This window comes from Quercus robur, chromosome 10 (genome assembly GCF_932294415.1).
Source record: "Quercus robur chromosome 10, dhQueRobu3.1, whole genome shotgun sequence".
Lineage (NCBI taxonomy): Eukaryota > Viridiplantae > Streptophyta > Magnoliopsida > Fagales > Fagaceae > Quercus > Quercus robur.
Genome location: NC_065543.1, coordinates 28356879 through 28372766, shown reverse-complemented (window position 1 = coordinate 28372766; position 15888 = coordinate 28356879). Strand labels below are relative to the sequence as shown.

Genomic DNA, 15888 nt, shown 5'->3' with positions numbered 1-15888 from the left:
TCTACTGGTTGTTGGTCAACCAGTAGAACATCATGTCTTTGTTTGATGGATATGTGTTATATGTTATGTTTTATATTATGTGTGCAAACTTAAATGCTTTGTTTTGAGTGCATGTCAAATTTAAGAAATGGTCTTGTGCAAACTTGTATGGTTAAATCATGTTTGTGTTTGGTTTAATGTGATTTTTTTTTTTTTTGTTAGGGCTTTTGTTTATTTTTATTTTTTTTTTGTGGATCCTTTTGCTTACCCTATATTTATGGATTGGTTTGTGGCACTTGATTTGCAAAATACACTGTCCATTTGGAATTCCTTTTACATGTTCTCTGTGGGTTTTGAATGTTATGATGTTAGTTTCTTCTTCTTGATCTAATCCTTGGTCTTTTACTCTCTTTTTTTCCACATATTTTCCCCGATTTGATTTGTATTATGGGTTTGGGTTTTTGAATATGTTGCAATTCTTGAATACCCATTTTAGCACAACTTGAATCAAATTGCCCTGTAAAGCTCGGTATTTCAACAAAGATATATAGTAAATGTTCAATTCATCTTATTTTTCTACAAATAAAATAGGAAGCAATGATCTTTATTTTTTTTTTCTTGGTACCATTTATTATTTTTAGAAATTTTGGATAAATTGGTTTGTGGTGGGTTGTTGAGTTGGAGTAAGCAGGTGCTTGCATGGTGTTATAAGGTGGTTTAAATTGATATTGAGAGTGTTTATTATATTTAGAAAGTGTGGATGAATATTATTGAGTTACTTTTGTTTGATTATTTTAATTTTTTTTTCAATATTTGTAAGCATTCTATATTGTGATGTTGATAATTAGTTTTGTGGTAAGTTGTTGAGTTGGTGTAAATAGGTAGCTTGAATGGTATTATAAGGTGATTTAAATTGATATTGGGAGTATTGATTGTTTTGTATATATTTTTTTAAGTATTAAGGTATATATAGATTTGAGTATGAAAAGCATTAATCAATTTTTAAACTTCTGATTACCTTTACACTTAATTAAAAGACTATGGTACTTGTAAAAAAAATATTTAAAAGGTTATGGTATATTAAGTGAACCATATATTAGTGGGGTAGGGTTTTATCTAAGTGTTAAGGTATATATAGAATTGAGTATGACGTGACATAGACTTTTGCATTCTTGAATGGGATAGGGCTTTATCTAAGTAGATTAGAGACTTAGATGTTTAAATACATTATGCATAAATTGTTATTATTTTGCTGAATTAACATCTACCTTACGTTTGTAATTTGACATGGATAAAAGTTGGATGACACTAGGTAAGACACCTGATGGCAGATTAAGTGAACCATATATTAGTGGAGTGAATTCATTTATTGATTTTACAATAGCGGTTGTGGACTCGAGTGGTAATATTTTGTACCCGTGTATTCAATGTGTGAATTGCTATCGACAATCTCATTATGTTGTGCGTGTCCATTTGCTTCGTCATGGGATTATGTAATTTTACACTAAATGGTTTGATCATGGAGAGCCTCGTTGAAGCTTAATTTTACATATTTATATCATTATTAGAAAGCATTATCATACATATTTTGAGTTAATTTGTGCATTTTATATTTGGTTTTAGAATAATGCTAAATAATCAATTTTGTTCTTAATTGAATTTCAATGTGTGAATTTGTCTTTTGTAGGAGAATGAAATTAAATGAGCGGATTTGTGCAAAGAAGAATGCTAATGGATTTTACTTTTACAAGAGCCATAATGAAGTCAAAGTAGACCAACCCAATGAAATTTAAGCCCAATTGGAGTAAGGAATCAAAGGAAATTTGCACCAAATCCAAGTCCAATTCGAACTAGGATTCTAGCTTGCACACCAATTTGTATTTTAGGCATAACTTTCAGGTCAAATGTCCAATTGAGATTATTCAAGTTGGGCTGGAAAGTCATCTTAAAGGCTACAACTCTATAGTTTACTAAAAGTTTGAAATCATAATTTAAATGGGCCAAAAACGTTGGTTAAGTGAAACCTAAAAGCCTGGGATTTTCTCCAAAAGGGAATTCAACTTGTAATAGGATTTCTTGACCTATTTAAAGGCTCTTTAGGGCAAAATTCAGAGGAGAGCTGCTGTAGAATGTAATTTAGGTTTTCTTAAAGTTTCTTTACGGTCTTTAGAGTTTTATTTGTGTTATGACTTGCTAGAAGTCTTGCTAAGGCAAGGGGTGAAACCCAACCGCTTATTGGTATGTTCGTAACAATTATTTTATGGTTTTAATGCTTATGTTATTATGCTTTTGATTGATTTACTCATCTAGAAAAGTGTTTAGTTTTTATAATTCTTTGATTTATCGTAAACTTTAGGCACATTAAATGCTTAGTATTCCCTGCGAACTAATTCACTAGTTTTGTTTTGCCTAAAATCAATCAATTTCATAAAACTACCTTAGACAATTAATTCTTGAGTTCCTATTGTTAAATCATCCGACTAAGATCATCCTTCATATGAATTTTAGTTGAGTTATAAAATAAATATTGTTAAGACTACTAATAGATGTGTTTTGTGTGGATCCCTAAAGCGCTTTAATATATTGTTATTTTCTCTCAATTTAAATTACCTTTACTAAACCATCAAAATCTCTTCAATTAAACTTTATTATTTTAGTTTCATTCTCTTTTGGTTTGCTAATCAATTCCCTTTTCCTTGTGGATTCGACCTCGGACTTACCGAATTATTACTTCGCGACAATCTTGCACTTGGGAGAATTATTTAAGTCGCAACACTCGTGTATCGAACAAAAATATTCATGATAATGAAATGTTGGATGGTGATCATATGGATGGTATAGATGCCTTGGTGGGTGACCAAATTAGAGGAGAACCAAGAAAAGCAAACCAGGATAAGGAAGTGATGCAAAGCGAGAATTGTATCCGGATTGCACTGATTATTCTATATTGAAGTTTGTTATTGAGATGTTGAATGTAAAGGTAATGACTAACTTGAGTAATAAGGGACTTGACATGATACTAGAATTGTTTTGATTAAGTTTTTATCAAAAGGTAACTTGGTTCTGAGGTCAACTTATAAAGCAAAGAAGATATTACGTGACTTAGGCATGTCATATGAGCATATTCATGCATGTAAAAATGATTGCGCACCATTTTGGAAGGAAAATGAAAATCTTGATAAATGTCTAATGTGTGAGGAGCATAGGTACAAGGATACTCATGCTTCCCGTTGACATTGAGACTGAGGAGATTGTGCATGTCATGACAAAGAGCTAAGAACATGAGATGGTATATAGACAAACGTGTGAACAATGGGATAATGAGGCAACTAGCTAATAGTGAGGAGTGGAAAGTTTGATTTGCAACATCATGATTTCATCATCGAACCTCGCAATATGAGCTCGGGGTTGGCTACAAATGGATTCAACCCTTTCGGGAACATGAACAACAATTATAGTATGTGGCCTGTCATACTTATCCCATATAACCTACCGCCTTGGTTGGTTATGAAGGTGTCATATTTTATGTTGTCCTTACTTATTACTGGTCCCCATCAACTAGGAAATAAGATTGATATTTACTTGAAACCATTGGTTGATGAGTTGAAGGAGTTATGGGAAGATGGTCAGAAACTTACGATGCCTATAGTGAAGAGCATTTCCATATGCATGTAACTTTGTTGTAGACATTACATGACTATCCTGGATTTGGTAACGTGTCTGGGTGAAGGACAAATGATTATCATTCTTGTTACACTTGCAATGACGAACCATATTCAGAATATTTGGAAAGTAAAATTGGATTCATTAACCATCGAGCCTATTTGGCTATGGACCGCGAAATAGTCAATTCCACAATGGTTTATTAGAGAAACGGATGAGATCTTTAGAGTTATAGGTGGGAAAGATACAAGAGTAGCTAGATAGAATTCCAAATATAATTTTAGGAAAGAATCCAAGTAACAAAAAGAGACCACATCAACTTATTGGAGAATCGAATTGGTCAAAAGTAAGTATTTTGTACAAGTTACTATACTGGAAAAATGAGAAGCTTAAGCACAATATTGATGTCATGCACGTGGAGAAGAATATTAATGAGAGTACTTATGGTACTTTGGGCATTGAGGGGAAAAACAAGGACACAGAAAAGGCATAGATAGACTGGTAAAATACAAATTTTAGGCACCAGTTGCATCTACATCAACATCCTAATGGATCATATGAGAAGCCTCGTGCTTTCTTTTCATTAAAACCTAGACAAAGGGATGGCTTTTATGACTTTTTGAAATCAATCAAGTGTCTGGATGGCTATACGGAAAACATATCAAGGTCTGTGAATGCGAGAAATGGTAGACTATATGGTTTGAAAAGCCACGACTTTCGTGTGCTATTACAACGAATTCTTTCAATTAGGTTGCAAGGTTTTGCACATAAGGACATTAGTCATTTATTGTTTGAGTTAGACAGCTTCTTTCAAGACCTATGCTTAAGGACCCTAAAGTAGAGTGACTTGGAGAAACTAAAAGAACATATAGTTCTCATACTATGTCAGCTTGAGAGGTACTTTCCTCCAGCATTCTTTGATGTTATGGTCTATCTTGTTGTTCACTTGCCTCGAGAAGCCATTCTAGGAAGACCGGTACAATATCGGTGAATGTACCCAATTGACAGGTAATTAGCTACATCGTTGCATCAATTAATTGTATCTTTCCCATAGAAAAAAAAAATCTATAAATTTAGCTGCATATGTAATCATACTCCCAATGCTTTTTTCTCGTAGGTTTCTTAGAAAATTGAAAAAAATACATTCCCAACTGAGCCAAACCAGAAGGTTCGATTGTAGAGACTTACATTCTTAAAGATTGTACTAATAACTGGTCATTGTATATTGATGGAATTGAAACTGTGCATAATCAAAGGGAAAGAAATAAAAATTTTGGTGAATCTAGCGAAGAATTGACAGTTTTTTCACAGACAACCTGACCTACAGGGGTAGGTGAAATAAAATCTTACGTCTCTTTATATAGGAGCACATGTGAGAGATTTTCATTAAAGCGTTGACAAAACCTAACATAATATTTTTAAATCTCCCTTGACATGAGCAGTCCACTTTCATACCTTTGATTTTCTTCAACTTCTATTGATATTAAGGAATATTTGCCAAGAATGCAGAAGAGTTTTGGCAAGATATTAGATATGATAAAGTAAAGAAGGAAAAGATTTTTTGAGAAGGAGGTGACTTTCAGAAAAGAATGAGAGGAATTGTGGGACATTTAGATGATTTGATGGTAAGTTATGTCTCTTGCCACCAACTCACATGTGCTAGGAAAATTACTTGGGCTTTCCAACTAAAGTTTATGGGCTTATGTCTTTAACATACCTAATAATTTTTAAAATATATCAAACATGATTAGTGCTGCAAGAAATACTCATCAAGGCTGTAGCTCAAGCCATCCCAACATACACTATGGGTGTGTTTCAGCTACCTGTAAAACTATGTGATGATTTAAATGCTCCATATGCTAAATTTTGGTGGGGTCAAGTTGGGATTGAAAAGAAAATCCACTGGAAAAGTTGGGCCACTCTTTCTTAGCCAAAAAATGAAGGTGGAATGGGATTTAGAGATTTGAGATTATTTAATCTTCCAATGCTAGGAAAACAAGGGTGGAGGTTGATACATGAGAAGGATCGCTTCTTTATAAATGCTTTAAAGCTTGATATTTCCCTCGGTGCCAATTCCTTTGTATGGAGGAGTATATTGGCTGCCATGCCAATTTTAAAGAGTGGCTGTTGTTGGAGGGTGGGTAATGGTGAAGAAATTCGAGTAAGGAAGGATAAATGGATACCCAATTATCCACCCAATAAGGTGCTGCACTTGGTGGCTAAGGAAGCGGAGGATTGGGTAGTTTTAGAGCTTATAGATTTGGATTTAAATTGTTGGAGGCAAGACATTATCATGGAGAACTTTCAGAGAGAGGATGCAAATGCTATTTGCAAAATTCCATTAAGCCGAAGGAGGGTAGCTGATTCAGTGGTCTGGATGCACACAAAAAATGGTGCATATTCGGTTTGGTCTGCCTATCACGTTGCTAGGAGAGTGATGACTACTAAGCATTGGGCAGAGCCTTCTAGAAGTGTAAAGGGATAGCAGATATGGAAGACTCTTTGGAGATTGAAAGTTCCTAGCGAACTAAAGGTTTTTGCGTGGAGAGCTCGCCAAGAAATCCTTCTGACCAAGGTGAGCCTAGCAAAATGAAAAATATTAGATGATGACAGGTGCCATTGCTGCAAAAGAGTTGCCGAGATTGCCATCCATGCTATTTGGGAATATGGAGCTGCGCAAGATGTATGTGTTGGAAGCATCACTTCGCTGCAAAAATGGACTACGAATTGCCATGATTTCAGGTTTTTATTTGAGTCTTTGATGAGAAGATTACCGAGGGAAGAGTTGGAACATTTTCTGGTGCAAGCGTGGATGATATGGAACCAAAGAAATGCAGTGATACATGGTGGACAATTGAAGGAACCGGGTTGGCTGAACAGGAGAGCTGAAGAATTCCTTGATGAGTATAGGAAAGCACAAGTTACTCTAAGGGCTACGAACGTTCTAGCAGGCAATTGTGTATGGCGAGCTCCACCATTAGAGGAGTATAAAATGAACTTTGATGCTGTTGTTTTCTTAGACCAGCAATGCTCGGGCTTTCGAGCAATCATTAGGAACTCAAATGGTGAGGTTATGGCCAGAATGTTAGCTAAGGGCCCCTATGTGCATAGCAGTGAGGAGGCTGAGGTCATGGCGTGTCGAAGACCGGTTGAATTCTCCAAGGATGCAGGGTTTTCTAGGTTGATAATTGAAGGAGATTGTCTAAACGTCATGAGAGCTCTATCTGATCCCACAGAGAATAGATCGCTGCTTGGCCATATTTATGATGATATCAAGTTCAACCTTAGAGGAATGCAGGTCCTATCTTTCAATTGGGTAAAAAGAGGTGGAAACATGGTGGCTCATTCATTAGCGAAACATGCTAGGAATTTACTTGAGGATTTGTATTGGATTGAAGATACTCCACCGCAAAACATCCTATCTCTTCTTCTAATTATAAAATTAGAGATATGATTGGATTTATTTATTTATTTTTATAGTTTATTTATACTTGACTCCTCGTCTTTTGCATTGAAGAACTCACTTAGCACAAAAGTCAATAAATTTAAATAGGATATTGCCACAAAATTATAGTCCAATTAAAATCTAATTTGTATTATAATTATACTTTTTCCTATGCTTCAACTTTAATATAATATAATATAATATATAGAATAGGTTCAAGTTACATTTGGTATAACTTGAATCAATATTGCATTATTCAATATTTATTATTAGATGCAAATTTTGAGAAATTCAACGTTGAATTACTTTTTTTTTTTCCTAATATCCTTTATGCTTGCTATATTTCAAGTAGATCAAAGATCAATAGCTATATCATCAATCAAATGTGTAAATATCAAAATTTTACAGTTTAAAATTATGCATAAAAGTGGAGTTTATGGACTGAACAGTAAATAACATCCGATCGGTATGAATTTTGACATACAAGTTAAGAACATGTAATTCGACGGTGAGATTTTCAAAATATGAATTCAATAAAAACTTATTAAGTAGTATAACACTACTTAAAGTTATAATATATATGATACGTGAGTTGGAGAGGGAGGGACAAGTTAATTTGACTCATTTCAGTGAGTTGCAGAGGAGACTTAAAAAATGTTTAATTTTACTAGAAAAATGTTATGTTCACAATATTTTCATAATAAATATTAAAGGGTAAACTTTTACTAGTTTTAATTAGAGTAATTAAATTTTTTTTTCTCAAAAAAAAAAAAAAATTTGAGCCAACCATTCAGCTTTTGTAAATTGGTCTAGGCTGGTTCCCATCTCTAATTTGCTAGCTATTTTTTTGTTCGGGCCATGATTATGGGGTCAGACCATGATCCTTTTGTTCCTCCGTTGTTCATGTTGGGCAATAAAGTCGTTATTTAGCACAAAAAAAAAAAAATTTGAGACCACCATTGAGATTTTTACTTTTTTTTTTCTTTACCAATAAAAACTGATAAAAGCTTGTGAAATTTATTGTGAAATTATTAGTGGATATAAGATTGGTCATTTTAATGTTAGTCAAAATTGGGCTATAAACTAGAGCTAAAAGTTGTGTATACTAAATTTAACCATACTTTGACCAAAAAAAATAAATAAATAACCATACGAGTAGCTGAGTGGCCGCCACGCATAATACCCTTTGACACGCAAAAGCTGACTACGAAATTAGCGAAATGCTTGCCTTCGGCCACAAGGCACAAGTCACAGACAGGTATATATATATAAGGTTCCAACTCATATGCATTTCTTCCTAGTACCTTGTCCTTGTGGTCGGGTCGGTTTATCCCTGAAAGAGAAAAGAGAAACCCACTAAAGCAAACAAAAGCATTTTAACTTTGCAAAAGACGTGGGGCCCACCTTGCTTTGTTGTCTCTCACCATCGCAACATAAAATCCGCGAGACCCAGCCACAACATTTACCTCTCACCTACACACTCACAGGGAGCCAGACAGACAGACATACAGATCTTTATCCTATTGATCAGGTTTTCCCTTTTTTTTTTTTTTTTTTTTTTTTTTTTTTTTGCAATTAATCTTTTGTTTTCTTGAATCAGAAATACTAGTTAGGGTTTGGTTGCTGAGAAAATATGGGTCTGGGTGAACAAATTAGGATTTGGAGAAATGGGTTTTTTTTAATATATATTAGGACCAGAGAGCGTAGTAACCCAAAAAGGAATAAAGAAAAAGAAGAAAAGAATCAATTTGTTTGGAAGCTAGAGCTGCATAATATTATTGATTTGTCACTAATTTCTATCGGTAAAGAAATGGATGGTTATGATTTTTGTTTTTTGTACAAATTCTTGATCTCATTCGATTAATCGCCATTGATAGACTGCTAATTGTTTTCCTCTTCTTTTTTTTGGTACAAATTCTTGATCTGATTCGATTAATCGCCATTAATAGACTGCTAATTGTTTTCCTTTTATTATTATTTTTAGATTTTTGGGTGCAGTTATAATTTAGGTGTTGTTTAATTAGGAGTTTGTTGATACAAGCTTTGTGTGTTTGGAATCACAGAATATGAGCTCTCAAGCTCCAAATGATAGAAGGGATCATAGGACTAGATTTCCCGCACAGGCTGCTCGTCACCAGTGGATCCCTAGAGGATCCACGGCCACCACTGTTGTGAACCAGAACCAGAACCCGAACCCAAGCCCAATCCCAATCCCAATCCCGAATCCAAACCCACCATTGCGCTTCAGTTCCAACTACAGAAGTGGTGGGGACTCGAACTCTAGTTCTGCTCCACCCGAGAGTCGGGCTGGAGGGAATAATTTTCCGAGGGGAAGGGGATACGTGGGTTATCGGCCTTTGAATCAGAGAAAGGATAGGGAGAGTCAGGTGGGGAAGGGATTGAAGGACTTGAATATACCTCAGCTTGTGCAAGAAATTCAGGAGAAGCTGACGAAGGGCACTGTTGAGTGCATGATTTGCTATGACATGGTGCGGAGGTCAGCACCCATTTGGTCTTGCTCGAGCTGTTACTCTATTTTTCATCTGGTTTGTATCAAGAAATGGGCTCGGGCGCCTACTTCTGTTGACTTGTCTGCAGAGAAGAGTCAGGGATTTAATTGGCGGTGTCCCGGATGTCAGTCGGTGCAGCTTACATTGCTGAAGGAGATTCGGTATATTTGCTTTTGTGGGAAGAGGCCAGACCCACCTTCTGATTTGTATTTGACGCCACATTCGTGTGGAGAACCATGTGGCAAGCCACTTGAAAGGGAACTAGGTGCTGGTGAGAGTGAGGATATTTGCCAACATAATTGTGTTTTGCAATGCCATCCAGGTCCATGCCCTCCTTGTAAAGCTTTTGCCCCGCCCCGTTTATGTCCTTGTGGGAAGAAAACAATTACAACACGGTGCTCTGATCGGAAGTCTGTTCTTACTTGTGGTCAGCGTTGTGACAAGCTTCTTAAATGTGAGCGTCATAGGTGTGAGCGGACCTGCCATGTGGGTTCTTGTGATCCATGTAAGGTTTCAGTCGATGCCTCTTGTTTCTGCAAGAAGAAGATGGAGGTTGTTCTTTGTGGGGACATGTCTGTGAAGGGAGAGGTGAAAACAGAGGAGGGTCTTTTTTCTTGTAATTCAACTTGCGGAAATAAGCTTACATGTGGTAATCATGCCTGCTGTGAAGTTTGCCATCCTGGATCTTGTGGAGAGTGTGAATTGATGCCGAGCAGGGTTAATACATGCTATTGTGGGAAAACAAGTTTGCAGGAGGAACGACAGAGCTGTTTGGACCCAATTCCAACCTGTTCTAAGACATGTGACAAGCTCCTTCCTTGTGGGATGCATAAATGTACAGAGTCATGCCATGCAGGGGATTGCCCACCATGTTTGGTTAGAGTTTCTCAAAAATGCCGTTGTGGATCAGCTTCTCAAATTGTGGAATGCTACAAAACAGTGATGGAGGAGAAATTTACTTGTGATAAGCCTTGTGGACGGAAGAAGAATTGTGGAAGGCACAGGTGCAGTGAGCGGTGCTGCCCGCTCTCTAATTCTAACAATTTTCTTCCTGGGGATTGGGATCCACACACTTGCTCAATCCCATGTGGGAAGAAGCTAAGGTGTGGGCTGCATTCTTGTAAATCACTTTGTCACAGTGGCCATTGCCCTCCTTGCCTTGAAACAATTTTCACTGATTTGTCATGTGCTTGTGGGAGAACTTCAATCCCTCCTCCATTGCCTTGTGGCACACCTCATCCTTCATGTCAACTCCCGTGTTCAGTTCCTCAGCCTTGTGGCCATTCATCTTCTCACAGCTGCCACTTTGGAGACTGCCCACCTTGTACTGTGCCTATAGCAAAGGAATGCATTGGTGGACATGTTGTACTTAGGAACATACCTTGTGGGTCAAAGGATATCAGATGTAACCAGCTCTGTGGGAAGACCAGGCAGTGTGGACTGCATGCTTGTGGCAGAACTTGTCATGCACCACCTTGTGATACTTCTCCTGGACCTGAACCAGGTTTAAAAACTTCTTGTGGGCAGACATGTGGTGCTCCTAGGAGGGATTGTAGGCATACATGTAAATCACCTTGTCACCCATCTTCTCTTTGTCCTGATGAAAGATGTGATTTCCCTGTCACAATCACTTGTTCTTGTGGCCGGATAACAGCAACTGTTCCTTGTGATGCTGGAGGCAACATTGGTGGTTTCAGTGCTGATACTTTATATGAAGCTTCCATTATCCAAAAGTTGCCAGTGCCACTTCAGCCAGTGGAAGCATCTGGCAAGAAAATCCCACTTGGACAAAGGAAGCTCATGTGTGATGATGAATGTGCTAAGTTGGAACGTAAACGGGTTCTAGCAGATGCCTTTGATGTTAATTCAAACTTGGATGCCCTTCATTTTGGAGAGAGCTCAGCTGTTTCTGAAATTCTTACAGACCTCTATAGGCGTGATCCAAAGTGGGTATTATCTGTGGAGGAGAGATGTAAGTTCTTGGTACTTGGCAAGAGCAGAGGAACTACAAGTAGTCTTAAGGTTCATGTTTTTTGTCCAATGATTAAGGATAAGAGAGATGTGGTAAGGTTAATTGCCGACAGGTGGAAACTTGCTATTTATTCTGCAGGTTGGGAGCCAAAGCGTTTTATTGTGGTTCATGTTACACCCAAATCAAAACCCCCTCCTCGTGTGATTGGGGTTAAGGGTTCCACCAACATAAACACACCCCATTCCCCAGCTTTTGATCCTTTGGTAGACATGGATCCCAGACTCGTTGTTTCTTTTCTTGATTTGCCAAGAGATTCAGATATAAGTGCATTGGTCCTGAGGTTTGGTGGGGAATGTGAACTGGTTTGGCTGAATGACAAGAATGCATTGGCCGTATTTAGTGATCCTGCTCGAGCTGCAACTGCTATGAGAAGATTGGATCATGGGTCAGTATATCATGGAGCTGTTGTGGTTATCCCAAATGGTGGTGCAGTAGTGGCATCATCAGCTACTAGTGCATGGGGAGGAGCCAGTACGGCCAAGGAAGGGGGATTAGCGGCGGCTATGAAGGGTAACCCATGGAAGAAGGTTGTTGTTCAGGAGCCTGGTTGGAAGGAAGATGTATGGGGTGATGAAGAGTGGTCTGGTGACAATGCAGATTTGCTGGCATCTGCATGGAAGAAAGAAGCTCCAATTGCTGCTACGCTAAATCGGTGGAGTGTTCTAGACTCTGAAACGTCTTTGAGTTCATCTGCTGCACCTCTCAGAATAGAGGATCCTGGAAAACAGGCTGCAAGTCATTCGGGTCCAATGCTGGAATCTGATGCAAGTGGTTCAAATTCAGCCGGGCAGCATCAAGATAATTTTAGTGGAACAGAAATGTCTGAGGTGGTAGATGACTGGGAGAAGGCTTTTGAGTGAGTGAGAGATGAACAGAAGTGCGTAAGTTGATTTTTGAGAAATTGAGGCTTGTGGACAGGAAGATGTGGATTCTAAATGGCCGATTTGCCCTTTTCAGTATATTTTTTTGTCTTGTTAGGGGCAACTAGTATTTCAAAAAGAGAATTGTAGTGGTTTTTTTTTTTTTTTTTTTTTTTTTTGGTTAAATCACCTATTGTTTTATGGGTGTTTGATATAAAAATTTTCCCCCTTGCTTTCCTGCAGTGAAACTGTGAAGGCAACATGTATATTTGTCGTTTGGAAGGACAAAGATGCTAAGGAATTGGATTTTATTAGGATGTTGGTTCAGTAATGTTTTTAAGCTCCATAGGCACCGTGGTTTACTTTGGTTGAATAGCCATGTTTAAAATCTACAAAAGCATCTTAACAAAGCCCAATCACAGTTAGCTTAGGTGCCATCTGTTTCAATGCATCTGTTTGGTTTTACTTCTTCAAATAAAGAAGAGATAAAATAAAAAATAAAAATAAATAAATAAACCTAACGAGGGGGTGAAAAAGAATCTTGTTTTCACATTTAATCTCCCAAAAATATGTTATTAATATTAATGAACATATGAAAATTGAAAAGGGGTTGGTTAGGTGAGGTCTGCCTTCTGAAAATTGTCACAATATATGAGATGTTGTTCTCCTTTCAGTCCCAGAATTTTCTTCTCCCATGGCCATGGAGTGTATCTGTGTATGCATGCATTTGATCCTTTAATATTAACTTCGGTTCTCCCATCCAAAAGTATTATTGTAATGTAAACCAACCAGATTAATCCGACACATTCTAGACATGGTAGATCCCATCATTTTTTGTTTTTTCCCTTCTTAAATTTTCGAAACTGACTGCCTGATTTGTGACTTTCATCCATGTATAATGTATCAGTAAGTATGAATGCATTCACAGACTCACATAATTCACTCTCTTTTGTTCATTCCGAAAGCCGAGTTTTCGGACATCACACGTATTTGGCAACTTGTTGGCTAAATAGCTTACCTACGTATTTGGTTACAGCCTTACAGGTGTGATTGTTGGCTAAATAGCTCACCTACAAGTAATAGTGTAATACCATATTTTGAGGAAGAGTCTTAATTTCTGTTAATTAGTACTATCAGTGCACTTGTTAAGAAATATTTAATTATTTGTTGCAACTAGTCAGTAACGCGTGTTATTGTGTAATGCATGGAAAAGTTTAACATAATATTATTTTTTTTTTATCACTTTTATTTTGTGTATAAATATGAAACTCAATGAATATGATAATTATTGATAAATATTTATTTATTATGATTGTGTTTATTGTTTATATATAGAGTCATACATTTTCTGTTAGTATTAAGCATTTATTATGATTGTGTTTATATTTGGAATTTTATATTCTAACATTTAAAGAAAATATATATGATATACTAAGATTCTAATAAATGGTTTAATTATATAACAAAATTTAAATTTATTGATGTATAAAATTAAAAAAATTAAAAATATTGATGTATAAAATTGTAAAACCTTAAAAAGTTTATGTGGCACAATATTATAAGATTAACTACAAGTTAAACATTTTCAGTTATATATATATATTTCAAAAGAAATATGATCCACTGATTTTTTTTTTTTTTTTTTTTTTTTTTTTTTTTTGAGAAACCATGATTCACTGAATTGAATAAAGTGTTTTTTATGTAATTTGCTTTTGATATGTTGCGACCCATGCGGCATAATTAAAACTTTAAGATATAAACTTTAACTAAAAATCGGTAACTATATCTTCTCACAAAAATACAAATAAAAATCGGTAACTATATGATCACGTGTTTTTTAGTTTCATGAGCATGTGGGTGTCTGTTTGTTTAACTGTAAAATCTTGGCCATGACCCTCCTTCACTTTGCAAAAATTCTTCCTCCCTCTTGTATTTTTGGTAAAAAAAAATTATAATTTTGGACATAAATTTAAATAATGGCCCTCTTAAGTTTTTACTAAAACCATGTAATGCTATAGTTGAAATAATGCATTTTTTGCTCCCTCTAATTACTCTTATGTCATACATAGCTTATTAAATTAAAGTGTATTTGATTTATACCATATGTAATTTAATTATGTTTTATTTTTATTAAATTGACTTATATATTTTTAGACATATCAAGACTTACTTTTTTTTTTTCAAAGATGTAAATACTTAGTTGATGTAAATATTTTTGCTTACATAAGAAAATATTATATGTTAAATCAAAATTACAAACATTCTTAATGTATAAGCAATATATGTGTATATATATATATATGTGTGTGTGTGTGTGTGTGTGTATAGCTTGGCCCCCACTGAAAAAAATTTCTTGCTCTGTCACTGTCATTGTATATGATAATGAAAAAAATTGAAGAGTAATACTACAGTCACAAACTATTTTACAACATTTTTATAAACTATTGATGTGGCCAGCTTATTATTGGTTTTCATTTAAGTCCGTCATTAACATCACTTTTTCATTTACTAATAACCACTCACCACATAAGCAGTTTGTGAATTTTTTTGTAAAAAAGTTTATATCTCTAGCATTACTCAAAATTGAATATATTTAACAAGGAAAGCAAAGTAAAAGAAAATGAAAAAAAAAAATTACCATAATCATTATGTCTAGTAAGAAAATGTTTATTTTTCTTAAGCGCAAGAATTATAAGCTAATTGCTTTTTTCTTTTCAAAATTAGATTTTGTCTATCCAAAAAATTGATAAAACAATAGAAAAAATAAGAACAATTAAGCTATTATTTCTATCTAAAAAACTGTTGCCATTTGGTGCAACTACTTGATAATTAAACTAAATATCTACTTGGTGCAATCACAATTACTAAACCCTATTTTTAATTTTTTAAATCCTCATGAAAAGTAAAGTAAAATAAAACAAAATTGAATTAAGTTACCATAATTTAGTATTAGTAAGAAAATGTTTATAATTTATATTAAGGATAATCTTGCAAGACATATGGGATAATATGTTTTTAGATTGTGTCTATCCAAAGAATTGATAGATCAGTAGAGATAATAACAATTAAGGTATTATTTCTATTTAAAAATTGTTACAATTTGGTGCTAATAATTAAATGGGATATCCACTTTTTTTATTTTAGGGAATGGAATATCCACTTGAAGCAATCACAGTTTCTAAACCCAACATAGTAAGTATATGATTTAAGATCTTGTAAAAAAATGGATAATATTTTTTAAAGAAACAAAATTATTTAATGAAATATCATCAAATAAGCTTTAAATTGTGTTAAGACTTATGGCGTATTTAGATACCGCTTATTTTGCTAAAAACTGAAAACTTATTGCTGAAAACAATAAAAAAATAATTTTCAAATTACTGTTCACTCCCCCAAACA

At 35.2% G+C, this 15888-nt stretch overlaps 2 protein-coding genes across 4 annotated transcripts; both read left to right on the top strand.

Moving 5' to 3' along the window:
- The first annotated feature begins 6248 nt into the window (after positions 1 to 6248).
- LOC126704005 (uncharacterized) lies at positions 6249 to 7096 on the top strand. The gene is made up of 2 exons (XM_050403049.1): positions 6249 to 6325; positions 6385 to 7096. The coding sequence occupies exons 1-2, from the start codon at positions 6249 to 6251 to the stop codon at positions 7094 to 7096; spliced, it is 789 nt and encodes a 262-aa protein (XP_050259006.1).
- A 1294-nt stretch (positions 7097 to 8390) lies between these two features.
- LOC126703107 (NF-X1-type zinc finger protein NFXL1) lies at positions 8391 to 12820 on the top strand. Of its 3 annotated transcripts, none has more exons than XM_050402022.1 (2): positions 8391 to 8618; positions 9151 to 12820. In XM_050402022.1, the coding sequence occupies exon 2, from the start codon at positions 9154 to 9156 to the stop codon at positions 12487 to 12489; it is 3336 nt and encodes a 1111-aa protein (XP_050257979.1). In that variant the 5' UTR covers positions 8391 to 8618; positions 9151 to 9153; the 3' UTR covers positions 12490 to 12820. The 3 variants fall into 3 exon arrangements, with proteins under 3 accessions (XP_050257979.1, XP_050257981.1, XP_050257980.1); XM_050402024.1 differs by having other exon boundaries at positions 9112 to 12820; XM_050402023.1 differs by having other exon boundaries at positions 9072 to 12820.
- The last annotated feature ends 3068 nt before the right edge of the window (positions 12821 to 15888 follow it).